This window comes from Eretmochelys imbricata, chromosome 5 (genome assembly GCF_965152235.1).
Source record: "Eretmochelys imbricata isolate rEreImb1 chromosome 5, rEreImb1.hap1, whole genome shotgun sequence".
Classification (NCBI taxonomy): domain Eukaryota; kingdom Metazoa; phylum Chordata; order Testudines; family Cheloniidae; genus Eretmochelys; species Eretmochelys imbricata.
The window spans coordinates 108,945,217-108,965,660 of NC_135576.1; the positions used below are offsets into that span (position 1 = coordinate 108,945,217).

Below are 20,444 nucleotides of genomic sequence, written 5' to 3' on the forward strand. Positions count from 1 at the left end.
TATGTTTTTTAATTTGGGGTATACATTTAAGTTGAGCCTCTATTATGATGTCTTTAAAAAGTTTCCACACAGCTTGCAGAGATTTCACTTTTGACACTGTACCCTTTAATTTATGTTTAACTAACCTCCTCATTTTTGTGTAGTTCCCCTTTCTGAAATTAAATGCTACAGTGTTGGGCCGCTGTGGTGTTTTTCCTGCCACAGGGATATTAAATTTAACTCTATTATGGTCACTATTACCAAGTGGTCCAGCTATATTCACTTCTTGGACCAGATCCTGTGCTCCACTTAGGACTAAATCAAGAATTTTCTCTCCTCTGGTGAGTTCCAGGACCAGCTGCTCCAAGAAGCAGTCATTGAAGGTGTCAAGAAACTTTATCTCTGCATCCCGTCCTGAGGTGACATGTACCCAGTCAATATGGGGATAATTGAAATCCCCCATTATTATTATTGAGTTTTTTATTTTAATAGCATCTCTAATCTCCCTGAGCATTTCACAGGTGATTGGTAATATATCCCTACCGCTATATTCTTATTATTAGAGCATGGAATTTCTATCCATAGAGAGTCTATAGTACAAAGTTTGATTCATTTAAGATTTTTACTTCCTTTGATTCTACGCTTTCTTTCACAGAGAATGCCACTCCCCCACTAACACGGCCTGTTCTGTCCTTCAAATATATTTTGTACCCTGGAATTACTGTGTCGCATTGATTATCCTCATTCCACCAAGTTTCTGTGATGCCTATTTTATCAATATCCTCATTTAATATGAGGCACCCCAGTTCACCCATTTTATTATTGAGACTTCTAGCACTGGCATGTAAGCACTTTAAAAACTTGTCTCCTTTTAGCTGTCTGCCATCACACGATGTAATTGAATGGGACTCTTTTTTATTTGACTGTTTCTCATCAGACCCTGACTGTATTTTAGCATTTTCCATCCTCTTGTCCTTACTAGGACATAAAGATATCCTGAGAGATAACTCCGATAGCATTTAGTGTTAGTATCCCCAGTTTCATTTCACAAAGAACAAAATTCTTTTTTCTCTGGGATTTCACAGTTCTCCTTTGTTGTTTGTTGATAAGGCGAGGAGAGGTCCTGGCAGCCATCAGTATTCCCTGGAGTGCAGAGTCATTCTTTTCCATGAAATGTTGTTTTGATTGTGGAGTTTCTGCATTGCTTTCCTCTCTTTCCTTTCCTTCTTTGTAAACAACTTAACATTTTTATACACATACACACACTTTATAAAGAACTTCATGTCCTACAACCCATCCAGATTTCTTAAGTCTTTCAAAAGGCTGCAGATGTTACTCTCAGTAATTGAGAGATGAGAGTTCAAAGCTCAGTACATTGCCAGATTAAAAGCTACTTTAAATTGGAGTTAAATTATTGATTTGTTCTCAATCTAAGGGCAAAAACATTACAGGGATGTTGTAAGTTATCCCCCAAAAAAGCCGTACAAATCCTGGATCTTTAGATTTAAGCTTCCATTTAAAAGAGAGTGGTTTTGGCCCCAGGTTAGATTAAATTGATTTTTAAAGACAAGTTAGATTTTTTTTTCCTGCTTTGTTTCTCTTATCACTCCAGAGTGGTGTTACAGTTTGCTGTGCATTTCCAAGTCTTAACGTGTTTGGATTTCTTTTAACTTCAGCTCTGAATTTCTTGAACTTAGAATGCTTGTTTAGTTCAACACTTTAAAAAAAAAATTGGATGAATGGTAATTTTTTGCAGTTATTCTTCATAGCTGAAAGTTTCTTCTTCAAAGATGAAACTGAAAGGACTAAAGAATAATGTTCTTCAGCAGAGAATTCCATGAAGAACTGCTCCTCTAGCAAAATTGCTGCCAAGTCTCAATGAGACTTGTTACAGATAAACAGATCATGAGAGGGATACTTCTATGGACAGCAAAGAGAAGCTGTCAGACTACCCAGGGAAGGGTCAGATTGGGGACTTTATTTCTAGAGGTATGAGATTTTCCTTTCTCTATTCCTAAGAAAAGGAAAGCCTGCTTCATTGGGCTTTGGAAAGGATTTAGTTAAGGTATGTTATGCAAACCATTTATTTTGTTTTTATGACTATTCTCTCTCTCTTTGTAATACATCTTGTTTTCAAGAAAATTGCTGTCGTACTGTGTGACTCCATGCAGAAATCTACAAGAGATGAGAATCCCAGAAATGGGTAAGAGATGTGGAGCATGACCTCCTTCCCCCCATTTTCTCAGTCAGAGGGGGCATGCCAAGGTGTTCTTTCTCATTAAATTTACCACAAAGGGCTGCAGGTGGTGAATACAAGAGAGAAGCCTAAAGACCCAGGAGGAGACATGCATGGACGGGGTGAGGGTGACACCTATACAAAGAATCTTCAATGAGAGATTCTCTAACATCTCCTCCAACATTCTGTTTGATTTAAGGATACTTTTTAAATCCTTGGTCAGTTTTTGAATACCGTGAAGAAATGGCCAATGACTAGACCCCTGAGATAGTATGAACTCCTACCCTGTGGTCATTCTGCAAAAGGCCTACAAAGTATTAAACTTTATTTTTACTACTGTCAAAATGGCTGACTTACAAGAGCTTCAAAAAAAAGTCAGTGAAATTGAAATCTGAATTTTTAGTCATAGAGGTTTTCACTATGTTCCCTTCTCTTCTGTGTTTGCTTTTCACAAAGATTCAGGAATGATCGCATAAGCAACCAATTTTAAGTCAACGTTGCAGACTATTAATAAAAAGCTAAAGCTTTTTAATATTATATTATTAATATTATATTATATTATATTATGCTAAATATTTGCACCAGACGTCCGATTCTAAATTATGGTCATCCAGTCAAAGAGCAGAAGTGTATTACATGCCCTAGACATCTAATCAAAACAGCTCAGTTTGAATTTCAGATATGGAATATTTACAAAAACTGCTCATGAATAAGCCAGCCGCAGACCAAGAATTTGTTTCAGAAATTATTTGGCAAATTATTTTGAACAGCAAATAACTTTGAAATAATGAAGAAAATCATGGACAATATGGAAACAGAAAAAGCCACAAAATGCATCTGTTTGATTTATCGCTCCAGGAGATGCCCCCAAGGTGTGTGTGCTGACTTACTGTTTGTGAACAAGTCGCACCAATTGTGAAAAGTGAAATTCTCATTTAAAAAAATCCTCTTAAATGTTTAATCTAGGTTGTTAGCAAAACAGTTAAATACATGTGGTTTGATGGTGTAACTGCTACTTTTGAAGTTTATTGTTCAAAATTCTTTGGCCCGTCCATTCCCCCCAACCCTCCCCGCCAAAAAAGCCTAAGAGAAAAGTTATGTTATACTGAAACTAGAGGAGAGTAAACAGGGAACTGAATGATTCAGGGACTAAGTCAAGGGCCTTTTACTTTTGTGACAATAATTAAGAGTCCCAGCTCTAGTACAAAGTGAAATCGATTGAGTGGTCTGAGGTTCTGACCCCCGGTGGGTAGTAGCTAGCTGTACAAACAATGCATAATATTCTGGAAGGATTTAGGACAACTGGCAGTTTGTGCTCACTAAAGACATGGGACTGAGGTGGAATGCAGAATAAACCACCTCTCATGTGTGCAGAGGGTGGTCTTCCCAAGTCAAGGTTAATGGCATTCGTGCAGGGAGTGTGGGAAAGCATGCATTACTGCTACCGTTGCCACAAATGGCCTGTGAATAGATTAAGGGACTTCCGTTTCCATAACAACGAGTCACTTAAACTAAATGAACAAAACTGTATTTAAAAAACAGAAACAAAAATTCTATACATCATCTTAACAACATACAAAATGCTTTTGTCCCAACAGCAAACCAGGGAGAAAGAAAGAGAGGGAATGTGTGTATGTAGTAAACACACATCCTCCAAATGAAGTCTTCTAGGGCTTTCTGTTTACCAGTAATTAGTTTTCAGGACAGTGCCAATGGCACCAAGTCCTTGCAAGTAATTAACTGCAGTTTTCTGGCTGAGTATTATTACCCCTCTGCAATTATAGCTAGAAGACAAAACACAAGGAGCCAGCAAAAGGCTACATTCTGTTTTTTCGCTAAAACTTTGTTTACTCACAGACCCACCATGAGCATTGTTTCTCTGTTTTTAGGACTCATCTGTGGATTGCTGTTGATGTTTTGTTCTTACTTCCCAGGGGCAGGGAAATGCCAGTTTATCTGGGGAAGAGATGAACAGTTAAGCAAGGCCATCCTGGAAATGCTACATATCAATAAGTTATCCATACCTCTCAGAACCAAACCTCACCACTACATGAAGTTAGTCTATCATCTACGAAATCCACCAGCCTTAAACAGTGAAGGGACTCTTGTGCAGAGTTTCAGGAGAATCCAAGGTAGGAAACTGACCACTATTTATTTGTGATTTACATCATATATTGAATAACTTTAAACATTACCATGATAAACAATTCCTAAGCGGAAAAAAATATTGCCATTTTGAAATGCTTTCCTTTTAAAAACAGGTTATCCAATAGATTTTCTTTTTTTTTTTCCTTCTTCTTCGTATCATTAATGACATTGCTTTTATAAACCTATTACTTTACCATTTCAATATTGCTTTATACATTTTATAAGACACAGCATTTGTTTTGAAGGATCTCTCTGCAGTCTCCAAGGCCGGAGTTAAATAAAAAGGGCTAGGGCATCATTTTCTTTCAAGTGACTGCTTTGAGGAAAGAGCAGTTAAGAAATGAGATGCTACCTTAACTCCCAACCAGCTAAACTTCCGTCACCAGTTGAAATTACCTGCACATGTCAGTCTTATGGAGCACTATTTGTCTATTGCCAAGACAAACCACATCAAAAAAAGTCCTTACTCACATTACTAACAACAGTTGATATTTTAAAAAACGAGTTTTTAAAAATCTCATTTACTTGTCACCATTTATCCAGTCTGTTTACTTTGTGCTTGTCATGCTGCTTGGGCAGTGAAACCAGAACGGCATGTGTATGTTGAGAATATAACTATTAAGGCTGATGGTTCAGAAGTCTGGAGATTTTATGCAAGTAACTTAACACCCTAATTTGCACACTTGATGACTATATCTAATCTTGTTACATGAAAGACAGCAAATGGCATGATTACCAGACAGAAGCCTGGCAAGGTTACAGCATAAAAAAAAGTTTCAGGAATACAGAAATCTCTTCAGAGTGGTTCTGGCATCTCCCTGGGTCTGTGTCTAGATAATTCTGGGGCTTATTTGGCTACTTCTTGTCCTGGGCCAAGTAAAGGTCTGTGGTTGGAGTTACCACTACCCCTTGGTCCTGGCTGTTGCTTGCCCTGTGCTGGGGAGGGGAACTAGATGCTTTCTGCCATCAACTGGGGGATGCTCTGGTTGGGATGCTGGCCCTCAGCTGAGTCTCGCTCTGGCTGCTCTTTGTCCCTTGCGTCCTGGCTATAGGGCGTGGAGGGTGGCTCAAGCCCTGGCTGTGGCTCCTGCTTCCTGTTACAGCTTACAGGCCCCTGTACTCGGAGATACTGGGCAGTGCTCTACCCATCTATCACTCTAGCTATAAGTCTATGGCCATGGTGGATTATGCTGTAGAGTATGTTTCTAGGGTTAGAGTCCTGGAGGACTCCAGACAGAAATCCCATGCAGAGAAGCCCTAACCAAAGAGACACGGCTAAGAGTGTCTCCTCAGGTCTCTAAATTAGGATTGACCTCCTGGGCTAAATACAAACATAGTGCTACCTGGAACGGGTAGGCTGGAGTGGGGCTAGCTCCCACACTACAAGTGCCAATGTCCCAAAAGGGCACGGACATCTAGCGTGGAGGTAGCGGTAGGCTCCAGGTCTCCTGCACACATGCTATTGTCAGCAGTGGGTGGCAGGAGACAGCAAGCACTGCTCCATTTTAGAGCAGCTGTTAAAAGCACCGCTGAGCATCCTATGCCTCATTGTTCTGGGATATTGTGCTCTGAACCAGTAAGGGCCCTCAGGCACCCTAGGTAAATAAATGCTGCAGTGATGAGGTCTGAGTGAATAATCTAAGACAAGTGGGAACCATCTGAACTTAACCTGAGTCATAGCATACCTGGGAAAAGAGAAATGGGATATTTACAGTGCCACATGTCTTGGGCTTCCACATGGATGGGTGAATGACATGGATGAGGGAAGAAGGTGAATTATCTGGCAAGGAGAGTCACACATCATCCACAGTCTTCCACATAGTGATTAGTGTGGGCCCTCTTCAGTTTTGGACCTGGCCAAACTGACTAGTCTGGGTCCAGATAGTGCATCAGTCCTAAAAACTGGGTGGGCTTCTTCTAATCTATGGTATCAGATTGGACCCTGATGACCTATAAAAGGACATCCTTTGTGCTGGTGAGGCGGAACATAGTGTCTACAGTGTAAGACTAAGGTCCTGTCCACACCAGGAGCAGAACTGGGCTCTGAAGCTATTTATTTCCTACAAACTCTCTTCCATTCCTGCTGTTGTATCCTAGAAGTTAACTAACTAATGCTCCAACAGTCCATCCCCATCCTGCTCAGGGTCCAGTGCACTGGTTAGTCCTGGGAGAATGCATTTTAAGTAGGGCTATCGCGCGATAAAAAAAATTAATCGCGATTAATCGTGTGATTAACAGTGCAATTAATCGCAATTAATTTTTTTAAACGACACTAGAATACCATTTATTTTAAATATTTTGGATGTTTACAACATTTTCAAATATATTAATTTCAATTACAACACAGAATCCAAAGTGTACAGTGCTCACTTTTTATTTATTTTTGATTACAAATATTTGCACTGTAAAAAACAAAAGAAATAGTATTTTTCAGTTCACCTAATACAAGTACTGTAGTGAAATCTCTTTATCATGAAAGTTGAACTTACAAATGTAGAATTATGTACAAAAAAACTGCATTCAAAAATAAAACAATGTAGAACTTTAGAGCCTACAACTACACTCAGTCCTACTTCTTGTTCAGCCAGTCGCAAAGAGAAACAAGTTTGGTTACAATTTACAGGAAATAATGCTGCCTGCTTCTTGTTTACAATGTCACCTGAAAGTGAGAACAGGCGTTCTCAAGGCACTGTTGTATCCGGCATTGCAAGATATTTGCGTGCCAAATGCGCTAAAGATTCATATGTCCCTTCATTCTTCAACTGCCATTCCAGAGGACATGCGTCCATGCTGATGATGGGTTCTGCTTGATAACGATCCAAAGCAGTGTGGACTGATGCACGCTGATTTTCATCATCTGAGTCAGGTGCCACTCACATCGGTACCTTCTTTGCGTTTTGTCAAATCTGCTGTGAAAGTGTTCTTAAAACGAACAACATGTGCTGGGTCACCATCCGAGACTGCAACAACATGAAATATATGGCAGAATGCGGGTGAAACAGAGCAGGAGGCATACAATTCTCCCCCAAGGAGTACAGTCACAAATTTCACTGACGCATTATTTTTTTACGAGCTTCATCAGCCTGGAAGCATGTCCTCTGGAATGGTGGCCAAAGAATGGAAGGGGCATACGAATGTTTAATATATCTGGCATGTAAATACCTTGCAACGCTGGCTACAAAAGTGCCATGTGAACGCCTGTTCTCACTTTCAGATGACATTGTAAATAAGAAGCAGGCAGCAGTATCTCCCGTCAATGGAAACAAACTTGTTTGTCTTAGCGAGTGGCAGAATAAGAAGTAGGACTGAGTGGACTGGTAGGCTCTAAAGTTTTACATTGTTTTGTTTTTGAGTGAAGTTATGTAACCAAAAAAAATCTGCATTGGTAAGTTACACTTTCAAGATAAAGAGATTGCACTTCAGTACTTGTATGAGGTGAACTGAAAAATACTATTTCTTTTGTTTATCATTTTTACAGTGCATATATTTGTAATACAAAATAATAACATAAAGTGAGCTCTGTGCACTTTGTATTCTGGGTTGTAATTGAAATCAATATTGAAAATGTAGAAAAACATCCACAAATATTTAATAAATTTCAGTTGGTATTCTATTGTTATAAGTGCGATTAATTGTGATTAATTTTTTGAGGTAATCGCATGAGTTAACTGCGATTAATTGACAGCCCTAATTTTAAGCAATGTGTCCTTTGACTTTCCATGCCCAACTGACAATAAGATGCTACTTTTAATTGGCGATCAGATAAGAAACAAATATTCTCCCCCATCTGGGACGATTTAGTAGATTTATTTAGAGCCAAACTCAGCCTGCAGATGTGTGTGCCAATTGTACTGATCTTGATGCAGCTGGCGTGCATATAGCTGAGTGTGGAATTTGGTTCTCAGGAACCTAAGGCACAGATATAACAGCCAGTTTGTATGAAACAAGATCATCTTAGCTTATCTTAAACAAATAAGCATATGAAATAAAACAGAGAAGAAAAACTATTAGCGAGCAAGAGAGTTGCAGGGAAAACAGACAGAAGAGTTTAGTGAAACCCACTCGGGACCTTAGACCTTGGCTGACATCCAAAGTACTGTCTTAAATGAAATAAAAATTAGGCATACACTGACGTGGTTGGAAATCTCTGTTAAAAAATAATAATAAAAGGAGCCAAATCTGAGCTGGCAGCAAAACCAGGCTGCACATCTCTCTCCAGAACGGTTGAACCAGTGAGATCATTAGCAAGGTAAGACCATTACAGCAATGCCATGTTTCATTAAGGGCCTGTAAATATTTCTGTTTTATCAATTGAGTGTCAGGGAGGTACAATTCAGCCATTAAAAACAAACAAAATATGTTGCAAGTTGAAACTTAAGCCCATGCAAACAAATTTGTGACTTCAAACAATTCTTTTAATAGACGTGTTTACAAATATTCACAAAGGTCATACTAAAGTTACTAAAAAGAAATAAAATATCGTCTGGAAATTTACTGATTTCAAGGTCATAGCATGTTTCTAAATAAATACAGATTTTTTATTTGAAGTTACATTTTGCATCAATATTTTTAAAGTTTTACAAGGGTTGGGCCAGATTCACTGGTACACCCTGACTTTAAGCCACTCGAGTGCCTTAAAATAGGTTTGTGGTGACTTACTGTCATGAGATCAGCGCAAATCAACCAGAGCATACTTGGGTACCTGGCCCTTGGATTTCATAATACAGTTTTACTCTGTTCCCGCACGCTTCAATAATTAATTGGTTTTGTAAAATGCACCTACTGAGAATTTCTAGGTACACACACAGAAAGAAAATCACAGTTTAAAGTAAGTGAACTGACACAACGTCAACAACAAAAATCTCATGATACAACAAAACTCAGTCCTCTCTCCCTTAAACAAGAAACTCATCTCCCCTCCCTGCTCTTTCTCAAAAGCACCTCTTTCAACAAATCAGCCTCTTAGTGAAGCAAAACACAAATAGGTCTTTCACAATGCCCTGAATATCAACAAACTTGGGTTCTGTTGAATTATTGGGGAAAGAAAATTCCAGAGCCAAGGGCCTTCATCCTCTCCTTCATCTCCCTCCTTGCCCTCCTGTCTACCCACCCTCTCTGCTCCACTGAAACCACTACCACCACCACTGCCTCAGTTTCCCCTTTAGCTTCCTTGTCTACATGTTCCATGAATGAAATAAAATTTTACATTTATTGTTCTCCTAGATCCAGATTTTGGCATTCCAGGATGGCTGTGGTTTAATATTTCTTACCTGAAACCTTCCATGAGGCTTGCAGAATTAGTTCTTCTCCGGAAGACTCTACACCCAGAATCGCTGACAGTCAATGTTACTGTGCACAGTATCTCCGTGGTCCAGGGAAATATCACAGAAAGCAAAGCCTTAGATGAAAAAGTGCTGATGTTAGATGAGCTACCACCATCTGGTTATGATGTCTTTAACATTTCAGCCATTTTGAATGAGACCACCTCAGATGTCATAGGCTTTCGGCTACGATTCACGGATGACAGTGGCAGCTTGGTTCTCCATGAAGCTCTGACTAAGAGCCTGTACTGTTTGAACAGATGCACCCAGAGTGAGCCCTTACTGGTGGCTTATCGCTTCCTGGTGACTGAGCTATATGGTGGAAGTAAACAGCAGGCCACTAGAGAATGCCAACACTGCGCTACAGAGAGAAGGAGAAACTTGCCAGAAGATTCCAGGCTACAACAGTGCAGCCGTCAACAACACTATGTGAACTTTCAGACAATGCAACTGAGCCACTGGATTCTGGAGCCTCCTGGCTTCTTCACAAGTTTTTGCAAGTAGCCACTTTTTAAATCTCTTCAATGAAGTAGGAATGTGCAAGAGTTCCAGTAACTGTTGGCTATGGGAAGTCCACTCAAATGATTGGAAAGTCAGTGTGTACCAGGTATGTCCAGCAGCACATTTGCTGGATATACCTGTTACGTTTGGCATTTAGAGTAGGAATTGGGGGTTAAAATGCCACATCTTTTCACCTTGAGAGAACTGGGTTCAGATTTGGTCACAACAGTTCAGTAATATGCTCTCAGTGTGGGGCCAAATGGGCAAATATAGATGTCTTAATGAACCCACTGTTTAGCAGGGTTGTCAGTGTTTAGAAACCAAACACTGGAACAGCAGGGTGTGACAGCAGTGAAGTTCTGATCCGGCTTTAGTCAAGCATCCGCCTACTAGCTGAAACACAGAGTACATGGTATGATTTACTCAAGCGGCATAATTTCTGAGATATAGTGGTCAATGTAGCCACAAAGTGACATGGTTTATAGAGTGGCTGGACATACCAGTTTTGTCTTTAATTTTCTGCAGTAAATCTGTTAAAACTCTTACCTAGGCACATGCATTGTCCTGCAGTAGCGAAAGGGATCAATTAGGCCTAATACTAATCCTATTCATTGCACTCACTTACTGGAAGATAAGAAAAGCAGAAGCTGCCTCTCAGATTTAACGAGAGTATCACAGACTATGCTTAAGCACCTAAATATAGTTCCATTTTATCTGTCCTTAGTCAAAAGACCAAGTGAGTTCACTTCTCTTAACCCAGAATGTTTTAGCTGTCCTTATGTATCTAATCCTAGGTCAATATATGAGCAATGTAGTATAGTTTGTCATAACTGAAACTCTATATTTTTGTGAGGCAAATTCTTCCACTTCAAGGCAGCTGGGGAGAGGGAGGGAGGGAGGGTATGAGGTTCAAGTCACTGGTCAGTCCAATGGAAAGAATTTGACTTTAGGGATGAATGTGAGCCTTTAGTCTACACTTTCAAAAAGTTATTCTCTTGCCCTTACAAATGCTATTTATAAGACTACTTCAGTAAGACAATAATGTCCTCCATTTGGTATATTGGCTAAAACCCTTGAATCATATTATTGAATCTCATGTTATAAAAATACATTCAGCTGCAGCAGAAACTAATATGACTTTTAAAAAACTAACTCTGTATTTGTGGATAATCTAAGCACTATACCCAGATGTACAGACACTCTTTCCCCAACCTATGTATTATATATATATTTTTAATACTAGCTTTAATAAAATGTTTAAATCTTTTCTTTAAGAGGAGAATGCTCTTACGAAGAATCTGGAGAGCTCTCTGAAGCACATCGGGGTGTAATAAATAAAACAGAAAATTGGATGAGGTAATACATTAAATAGGACATAGATACCTATAGCCTTAATAAAAACAACACGGAGCCCAATTCTACAGCTGCTGCGTGGAAGCACGTCTCAATGAAATTAAGAATTGGGTTTATGACATTTACAAATACCAGTCTGTTTGAATAACAGTAGCACAACACAGGGAGAAAAAGTGTTAACTGGCCCCAGAAATAGCTTTAACCTCTAGCTGGAATTTTCAAAGGGGCTCAAGACAGACAAGTGCCCAACTCCTATTGAAAATTAATTGAAGCTGGACACCTAACACCCATAGTTCCTTTTCAAAAACCAGGCTTCAATATTGATAATTCAGAAAATAATTGACATGTGTTTGGACAAACATTACTGAGAGCTGGTAAGAACCAGCAAAGCAACTGGATTTTTTTTTAAAGTAAAGTAATGAGAAACATGTGGGCTATCCTTAAGTGAAGTGCCATTCACAGTAGAAATGGGCACAAACTTCTCAAAGTTTGGGGGGATTCAGTCCACATTTTGGGGTGTGTGGATCTGGAGGGGTTTGTTCTGGTTCAGTTCTAATTCATACATAGGAGCCGACTTCCAATTTTCCGGGGTGGGGTGCTCTCTACCAAAACCCGTCCCCACTCCACCCTTTCCCCCAACGCCCCACCCTGTCCCACCTCTTCCCGCCCCCTCCCCCTGAGGATGCCCCATAGAGAACTGGTGCCTTCCCATACTGGGGGGTATGATCTAAAGGAGAAGTCATGTGTTCCCCCCACATGTTCCACCACTCTCCCTGGGGCCACCATGCTCTCCCCACCATGTTACCTGCAGGGATGGGCGCTCTGTCCTTCGGCTGTGCCTGCCCACCCCCGCCTCTCTCCCTGGCAGGGGAGAGCCACTTCTAATGCCTCCCAGTCACTGCTCTGCAGCCCGGCAGCTGCCTGAGAGAGCAGGGATGGGGAGGTGGCTTCCACTCCCTGCCAGGCTCAGCTGCCCAGGACCGCGGCTGAGCATGCCAGAAACCTGCCCCGGGCGGGGGTGGGTGGGGTGGTTCCAACTCGCCAGGCTGTGATCTGGGGTTTTGGGGGGTGGGAGGGAGCAGGGGAACGATTCATAACTTTCCTTGCTTCTCCAACTGGCAGACCTTTTTTTTTTTTTAAGTAGGTCCTGTAGTGTACAGTAATGTGTGGAAGTAGCAACAGAAATTTCAGGCGAGCTCCTCAGCTAGTGTAACTGGCATAATGCCACTGATGGAATTACACCAATTTAGAGGCCAGATTTTTAGCTGGTGTAATTGCTTGTTTCAGCTCTATAATTTGATATGGCAAATTTGGATCAATATAGTATCTTGAGATTATTTCCCCTCAAATAAAACTAATTTCAGATGTGTTTGGTTTTTTGCTTGCAGTTCCCACTGTGTGCCCCAGAAGCGATCCTCCATTAACGTGATGTACTTATCTCATTCAGAAGACCTTGTGATTGAAAGGCTGAAGGATCTGCGAGTAGAAAGTTGTGCATGTAATCAGATGTTTTGATAAAGTCTAGGTCTCTAGTCATCCCTAAAGATTTGAAGTCTTTGTCACTACAGAACGGGAACTTTATAGTTTCAGGGTGCTAAAATGGAACCCTATAATCTTTGAGATGCCCTGTTCCTCTGTAAAGAGCCAGTTAGATGTGTAGATATCATAGTCTGTACAGCAGATGATACCCAACAAACTAAATGTATCAAAGAATGGCTTGAGATTGCATATAAATTATAGCTAAATGGTTTAACCAAGGAGACCTTCAAATTCACAATATAACATTGTCACTACATCATATTCAGATTACCTTTTGCCTGGATTACTGTGGCATGCCATTGAGAATAAATATATTCCTGGTGACCTTTATCAGTATTTGTTCCAGGTGGAAGAAAAGGACCATGTTCAGGCTTTTTCCACATTAAATTTGAAAACCTCATTATGTATGGGGGAGTAACCACTATCCCATGAATAACTGAAAAAGGACAGGGTACAGCATGTTTTAATATAAAGTGTCATTGTTAAAGTACATCCTTACCACAGGGCCCCCTTTGCAGTGTTGTGCCTTGCAGCAGCCACTTAGCTTCAGTTTCCCAGCTGATCTGCTGCTCCACCCAACCTACCCCACCTTTTGTATCAAAAAGGCTTAGCCCTGAGGCAAGGTCACTTACAGTTCTGACCCTTCTGGCAAACAAGCATGAGCAACACAAACTTTTAAAAACTCTTCCCTTTTCTCCAGGGGGAATCTGCTAAACCCTATTCTCCCCTGTCCCCAGCCCACCTTCTCTCCCACAGCAAAAGCAGCAGCCACCTCCTTTCCCTCCTACCGTCTAGCCCTAACTACTCTCCTCTGCTACAGGTGCCTTCATTTAGGCTGATTGAGCCTTCAGTAGCCCATTAATTCTGTCCAGTGATTTACATGTACAGATTCCCCAGACTATAGGGCCTGATACTGCATCACTTAACACATTGGGAACTCTTCCTATGAATTGAGTCTATTCCTTGCTAGGCAACTCGTTATTAACTCAATTGGGAACTCTGCTTTTCTCATGGTCGATTTTCATAACTAAACTGTGACATGTCTGAGATGTGTTAACAATGTATAGTGTGTATCAGACTTTGTTTAGATGAAATACCTTAAGAGGTATTAAGAAAAAGGAGTGGATTTTTTTTCTGGTGGGGGGTGTCACTTAACTCTGAATATCAGGATAATGTTCCTGTTCATTCTAGAGTTCACTGTAATCCTTTGTAATTACTTACACATAATATTTTTACAAAAACAGGAACAAAACCCAGGGACAATGTGGCTGATGTTTTTCCTTTGTCATACCTGTAGCTCCTCTGACAATGGAAAGGTATTTTTTAAATTAAAGGTTGATTTAGAAAACAAATATAGTCTGATTGGTGTCTGTGCAAGACTGCAAATGACATTTTAGAGATTTGAATGCTGAAGAACCAGGCAGACTTTTAAAAACAAAAACATTCAACTTGTAAACCAGAAGTTAATCTTTTTCAGGAGTATAATAAGATGGTTAAAATGAATGCAGCCATAATAAAATAATTTTATATTTATATAGTGCCTTTCATCCTAAAGGATTCACTAACAGTTTAAAAACTATGGGTCTATCCTGACAACACGTAAGCACAAAAGTAATTTTTACTCACATGAGCAAAATCATTGAAGTCAATTGACCAAACAACAAAAGGCACAAGGGTCCCCCTCCTTTGTTAGATGCTATAAGCAAATTTAAAAAACATGAAAACTCATTCACACTGACCTATAAATCTGAATGTTTAGATTGATAGAGAGATATGATTTACAATAACATTCAAACAAAATACTGCTTTTTGGAATGGAGACAATTTATTACATGTTAAACTTTAAAAATACAATTTACTGTAATTACATCAGCTTGTATAGGTGTATTCAAGTTAAAAATAAAAGCTACTGGAGACTAGAATAAAAGTTAAATGTCAAGACCCAAATAAGTAGTTCTTTACAGATGACAGATACAATTTAACAGAAAGTGAGTTTGAAGTACTGTGGATATAAACAGCATAATAAATGTAAAACATGACTAATGTTTTATGCTAATATTTGTAGGAGACTCTTATTTGATTGCTGTCCTGAACTGATAGAATATTCTAACATCAACCTATCTCTAGTTTTTGCTACTGGATTAAGAGATTTTTCTATTTAAATTGCTGCTAGTGACATCCCTATACTAAAACATACATATTTTAAAATAACTAAATGGCTTTAATTTTTCTAGCAATTTTGTTTAATTCTGCAAATCTTATTCATTTTTTGGTAAGAGGGTGGAGCATAGAAAGGAGAAAAGCACAGGATAAGGTGTTTAACGTTCCATGACTGTGTTACAAAGGCCACTTCCTAAGGGGCCATTTACACTGGAGAGATGTATACTGGCTGCGATTGATGCTTATAAAAATCACATTGATTAGGCCCGCTCTGAGCAGGATTACATGATAATGTTAAAAATGCCAGTTGCAGTCAGCAGCCCATCTACATTAAGACTCCCAATATAGCTAAAATCAGTGAAGCTGAGCCAATGTGAGCAAGTGGGAAAATTTATCCACTGTAGATGGCCCGTATTTGCAGATCTAGATTTTACAGGGAGGGTGACAGGCAAGCGATAGGGTGGGGCTTACTGTGTACATTAATCTGCATGCATAGGTCCCAATCCACAGCCTGAACTAAACAAGACATCTTTTAAAAAATAAACATGCCAATTCCTGCCAAAAATATAATCGTTACCAACAAATAGTAAAGAAAATTGTTTTTAAATTAAACTTTTTCATTTTAATTAGAGAAAAACTAAAATAATTTCTAATTATAATTTTCTTAAAATATTTTTCTGAAAGAGGAACTGTCTCTTTCTGCGAACTCTTCCTCTTTGTGCTCCGGGTGGCTTAGTGAGAAGTCTTCTCACCTGGTGGGGTCTTTAGAGTTCCTTGTGCTCAGATGAGTTTAGGGAAGCTTTAAAGGCCCATCACATGTTTAGCCCTGATTTTACAAGTAGGTCCACACAGGCAGAGAGGTCTGCTCAGGCTGAACTCCTTGCAGGCCTTAGAGGGACAATAAAATAGCCCTTCAGTAAATCCTAAATCCTTGTTCTCACCCTAGTTGGAAATCCCAGTAGAGAAGAGTCAAGCTTACCTATCAACCACCATCAAAGCCCCACCACCCTTTCCCCACAGTTGTCAAGAGACAACTCTCAAAACAAGTTAGGACTCTTTGAGCTTTTAGACTCCATAACACATTTTGGTTGCTTTTAGATTATTTTAATAGCTATAAGTACCACAGCAGCTGTTCTTGTTTTCCTTTCATTTGTCCCCTATAGAAGCACAATCCTGTTATTCACAAACCCCTCCCTGTACAACAGGCCATGGCTTCCCCAATCTAGCTGTGCTGGTAGAAGACCTACTTTCATCTGCTGTTTTTAAGAGGCAGGAGGTAGACACATGCTTTCCTCTTTGAGTTGCATCTTTTCCTCTTGCCCAGATACCCACTACTCTCCTCTCTCATTTCTCTTTTATGTCCCTCTTCTCCTTCCCTTTTGAGGTTTTTCCCTTCCTTTGTCACCATTCCCTTTGGCCCCATGTGCCGAGGTTCTACCAGCTCTAACTTCCTGACATCAGTGCCTGGGTGTTATAGTAATATCTACCCAAATATTTGCTCCCTTCTGTTTCAGCCCCCCTCATTTCTCTCTACTTCCACCCCACTTCCTTTCACCACTTGTCCTCATTTTTTCCCTTTTTTTTTTCTGCCCCCTCTACAGTGTTCCCTTTCTTCCCTCCTAAATTGGGCTAACTGCTGCAGCTGGCAAGGACCAATGGACGGTTCCCTCTGCCACTGCAGCGAGGCATAGGAGCCAACAGTGGACAGTGAGAGCTAGGAAGAGGATGAGACATCTGAAGCCTCCAGTACAGCCTTGCAAGCAGACACTGAAGTTCTGAATACTCAGAACAAAGAGGCAGATAACTGGGACTCTGTCAAAACTCAGGGGAGTTCCAGCCAAATTGAGGCAGGTAGCAAATACGCTTCTCTGGAGAAGGGAACTCAGGTGATGGCCATTTCTTTCCCCGCTATCCCTGAGCCACTTGGCCAAAAAGCTCAGTGGCAACTCATTTATTTCCACTGACTTTTAGCTCTCCTGGGGAGAGCCAGCAATGGGTTGTTTATCTCTCCTCTCATCCCTTTTCTTGGGCAGCAGGTGTAGAACTCAAGCACCGAATTAGGGAGAGCAAGGACAGCGCTGGTGGCCTCCACAGCTGTCTAGAGCATTCCCTATTGTTCTCAAATATCAATTGAGTATCAAAAGTATCTCAGGAGCAGCTTTTATGAATAGAGTCGTTAAACTCATGCATTGAGTGGGTATCCAGGAGAAGAATATATTTTAGGAGTGGAGGAAGAAACTCAAAGAAATTTTGAATGGGTTTGGAGTCATTTTAAGGAAATAAGTACATTACATTTGCATATATTCAAATCTACAAAGCACTACTGGGCTATGATTGACCCAGGCTTTGTATTGGGACACCAGGCCATTCTCTAGAGGCGAATGACTCTTAACCATGCAACTCAAGAAGGAGGCAGGCAAATATGAACCAATGGAGCAAGACAGGCAAATATGGACCAATGGAGCAAGGCAGCCTTTTAAGCTTTGTCTGCATGAGGAAATGTTACCCCCCAAAAATTACTACTAGCAGTTGAACTGGTGTTAACACCTGCACACAGTCTTAGACTCTCCTTTTGTATTTGAAATATACCTAAAGCATCAATTAAATGTGCAGGCAGGCCTCCCTTCAAAATCAATGGGAGCTGTGTACATACATCCAAAGGCAGGAGAGGTAATTGGCATAATCGTTGTGGTGTCAGCATTGAGCAGAAAGGATTTGAGGTCTATTATAGAGTGAACACGAAAACCTTAACATCAGTATCACATGCTCTGCTACAAGACGTATATCAAATAGTTCTTAAAATAAATCACAGGCTTAATTCAGGTTGGTTTGAAAAAAAGTGCATTCTTCACACAAAAATATAAAAGTCAGAATAAATGGACACTTTCACCTAATAAATTTACCTAAAGCATCACAGTTGGTATGTGCACGGAGTGTGATGACACGTGGCCAGATTCTGATTGGCATGGATCCAGAAATGCCACTTATTTCAATGCAGCTATTCCTCATTTACACAAATGTAACTGAGATGTGAAGCCAGTCTATTTATTAGAAATATCCCGAGTCTTTATGTCACTAACTTCTCTTCCAAAGACCCCCAAAGTCGCTACTGTTCAGCAACAATACTCACTATACCTGTTATAGATTCTTCTGCTCACAAACAAACATCAATGAATAAATAGATTTCTAGCAAATTTGTTGTCCTGTCTCCCCAAGTAAATTGACTAGAAGGTTGATTATAAAGTCTCAGTCATAGATAATTGCATAATACAGTATTTCATTGCTTGTTTCTCCATCCACTTTGTCTAAAATCTGTTTATTTGAATTGCCATTAAGAATCAAGTCAGAAAGTATACTATTTATTAGTCTATTAAATAGTGCCCTGTTTTACAAATTACTATCAATTGTAGATATTGCCCCATTAATCCCAGTACAAATGTAACTTCATTCAGCCTTCCTCTCTCCACATAACTCTGATTAAGAATACAGTTTAAACACCTACTGTATGGAAGACTAGCAACAAAAGCCCCTTATGTTATGAGAATAATCCTATATTATTATCAATTCGACAATCATGCAAGTGATGTTTATAGAGGTAAACCCCAAAACTACAGAATCCTTGTGAAACAGAAAAGTGAAAAGAGAACTTGCTTGGAAAATGGAAAACTTAATAGGCTGTCTGCAAAATACAAGGGAAAACACTTTCCCCTTTGGCTTTCACAGGAATCAGTACTTGAACTTTATTTACATGTCAATTTGTATTCTACGCATAGAGATCAAATGTAAACAATTTTTAAATTCCCCCTCTGACCAAACCAATGGAATAATTGATACTTCATGAAAAATAAAACCCCTGAGATCTATTTCTGAAGTGAAGGGTGGCAAGGGGAAATGGAAGTTTTTACTATTATCACATACAAAAAGAATGCAAATTGAATTAGACCATAAAAAGTTTGGATAAGGCCTTTTACAACAACTGCTCTGTCAAAAAAATAAATCTGGATATGGAATTTTTACATAATCTACTTTAAACCATGCATAGGCACCTCTGCACTAGGATGAACGTTATCCATAGAAAAATGGCATATTTTTAATTGAAGCTGAGGTCTACACATACCAATGAATGATCACTGCACTGAAATTTTTATCCTGTTTTTACGAGAACATTCCCTTTAAAATTTTTTGAAACCTTTTTTGGCTAGGGGAGACATATACCGGCTCATCTTTTTAAAAATATGAATGTGTTAAAGGAACACGGCAATTGTATGAATAATAATATAATTCTTTGCTCTTCTATAGCACCTTTAATTCCTAGCATCTCACAGTGCTTTAAAAACATCACTCAATTAAGCCTCAACAAGTAAACTCAACCCCGTTTTACAGACAGGGAGCTATCTGACTCCCATCCCATAGCATCTCAGCATCTTACAATCTTTAATGTATTTATTCTCACAACATTCCTGTGTAATAGGGAAATGCTATTACTCCTATTTTACAGATGAGGAGCTGAGGCACCGAGAGACTCAGTGATTTGGCCAAGGTCACACAGGAAGCCTGTGGCAAAGCAATGACTTATAAATAAATAGCTTCCAAGAGAATGAGGGATCATTTTGATCTAGTCTGAACTTCTGTATAACACGGGCCACAGAACTTCCTCAAAATAATTCCTGCGGTATATCTTTTAGAAAAACATCCAATATTGATTTTAAAATTGCCAGTGATGGAGAATCCAACCAACCCTTGCTAAACTGTTCCAATGGTTAACTACCCTCACTGTTAAAAATTTATTCCTTATTTCCAGTCTGCACTTGTCTAGCTCCAACCTACAGCCATTGCATTATGTTATACTCGTCTCTGCTAGACTGAAGAGTTCATTATTAAATATTTGTTCCCTGCTTAGGTATTTATAGACTATTAAGCAAGTCACCCCTTATCCTTCTCTTTGTTACACTAAATTGATTGAGCTCCTGGAGTCTTTCACTATAAGCTGTGTTTTCTAATTGTTTAACCATTCTTGTGGCTTTTCTCTGAACCCTCTCCAATTTACTTACATCCATCTTGAACCAGTATTCCAGCATTGGTGCACCAGTGCCAAATACAGAGGTAAAAAAACCTCTCTATTCGTACTTAAGATTCCCATTTATGCATCCAAAGATAGCATTGCTCATTTGCCCACAGCATTGCACTGGGAGTTAATGTTTAGCTGA

At 39.6% G+C, this 20,444-nt stretch overlaps 1 protein-coding gene across 1 annotated transcript; it reads left to right on the top strand.

Annotated features, from left to right (window-relative positions):
- Positions 1-4,211: 4,211 nt before the first annotated feature.
- On the top strand, positions 4,212-10,188 carry LOC144265390 (uncharacterized). The gene is made up of 2 exons (XM_077818033.1): positions 4,212-4,347; positions 9,587-10,188. The coding sequence occupies exons 1-2, from the start codon at positions 4,212-4,214 to the stop codon at positions 10,186-10,188; spliced, it is 738 nt and encodes a 245-aa protein (XP_077674159.1).
- The last annotated feature ends 10,256 nt before the right edge of the window (positions 10,189-20,444 follow it).

What these genes read in the sequence shown, in the direction of transcription:
- LOC144265390 (XM_077818033.1), top strand. Translation starts at nt 4,212, where the DNA reads ATGCTACATATCAATAAGTTATCCATACCTCTCAGAACCAAACCTCAC. An exon ending in GAGTTTCAGGAGAATCCAAG is followed by an intron (nt 4,348 to 9,586) that starts GTAGGAAACTGA and finishes TTGTTCTCCTAG; the next exon opens with ATCCAGATTTTGGCATTCCA.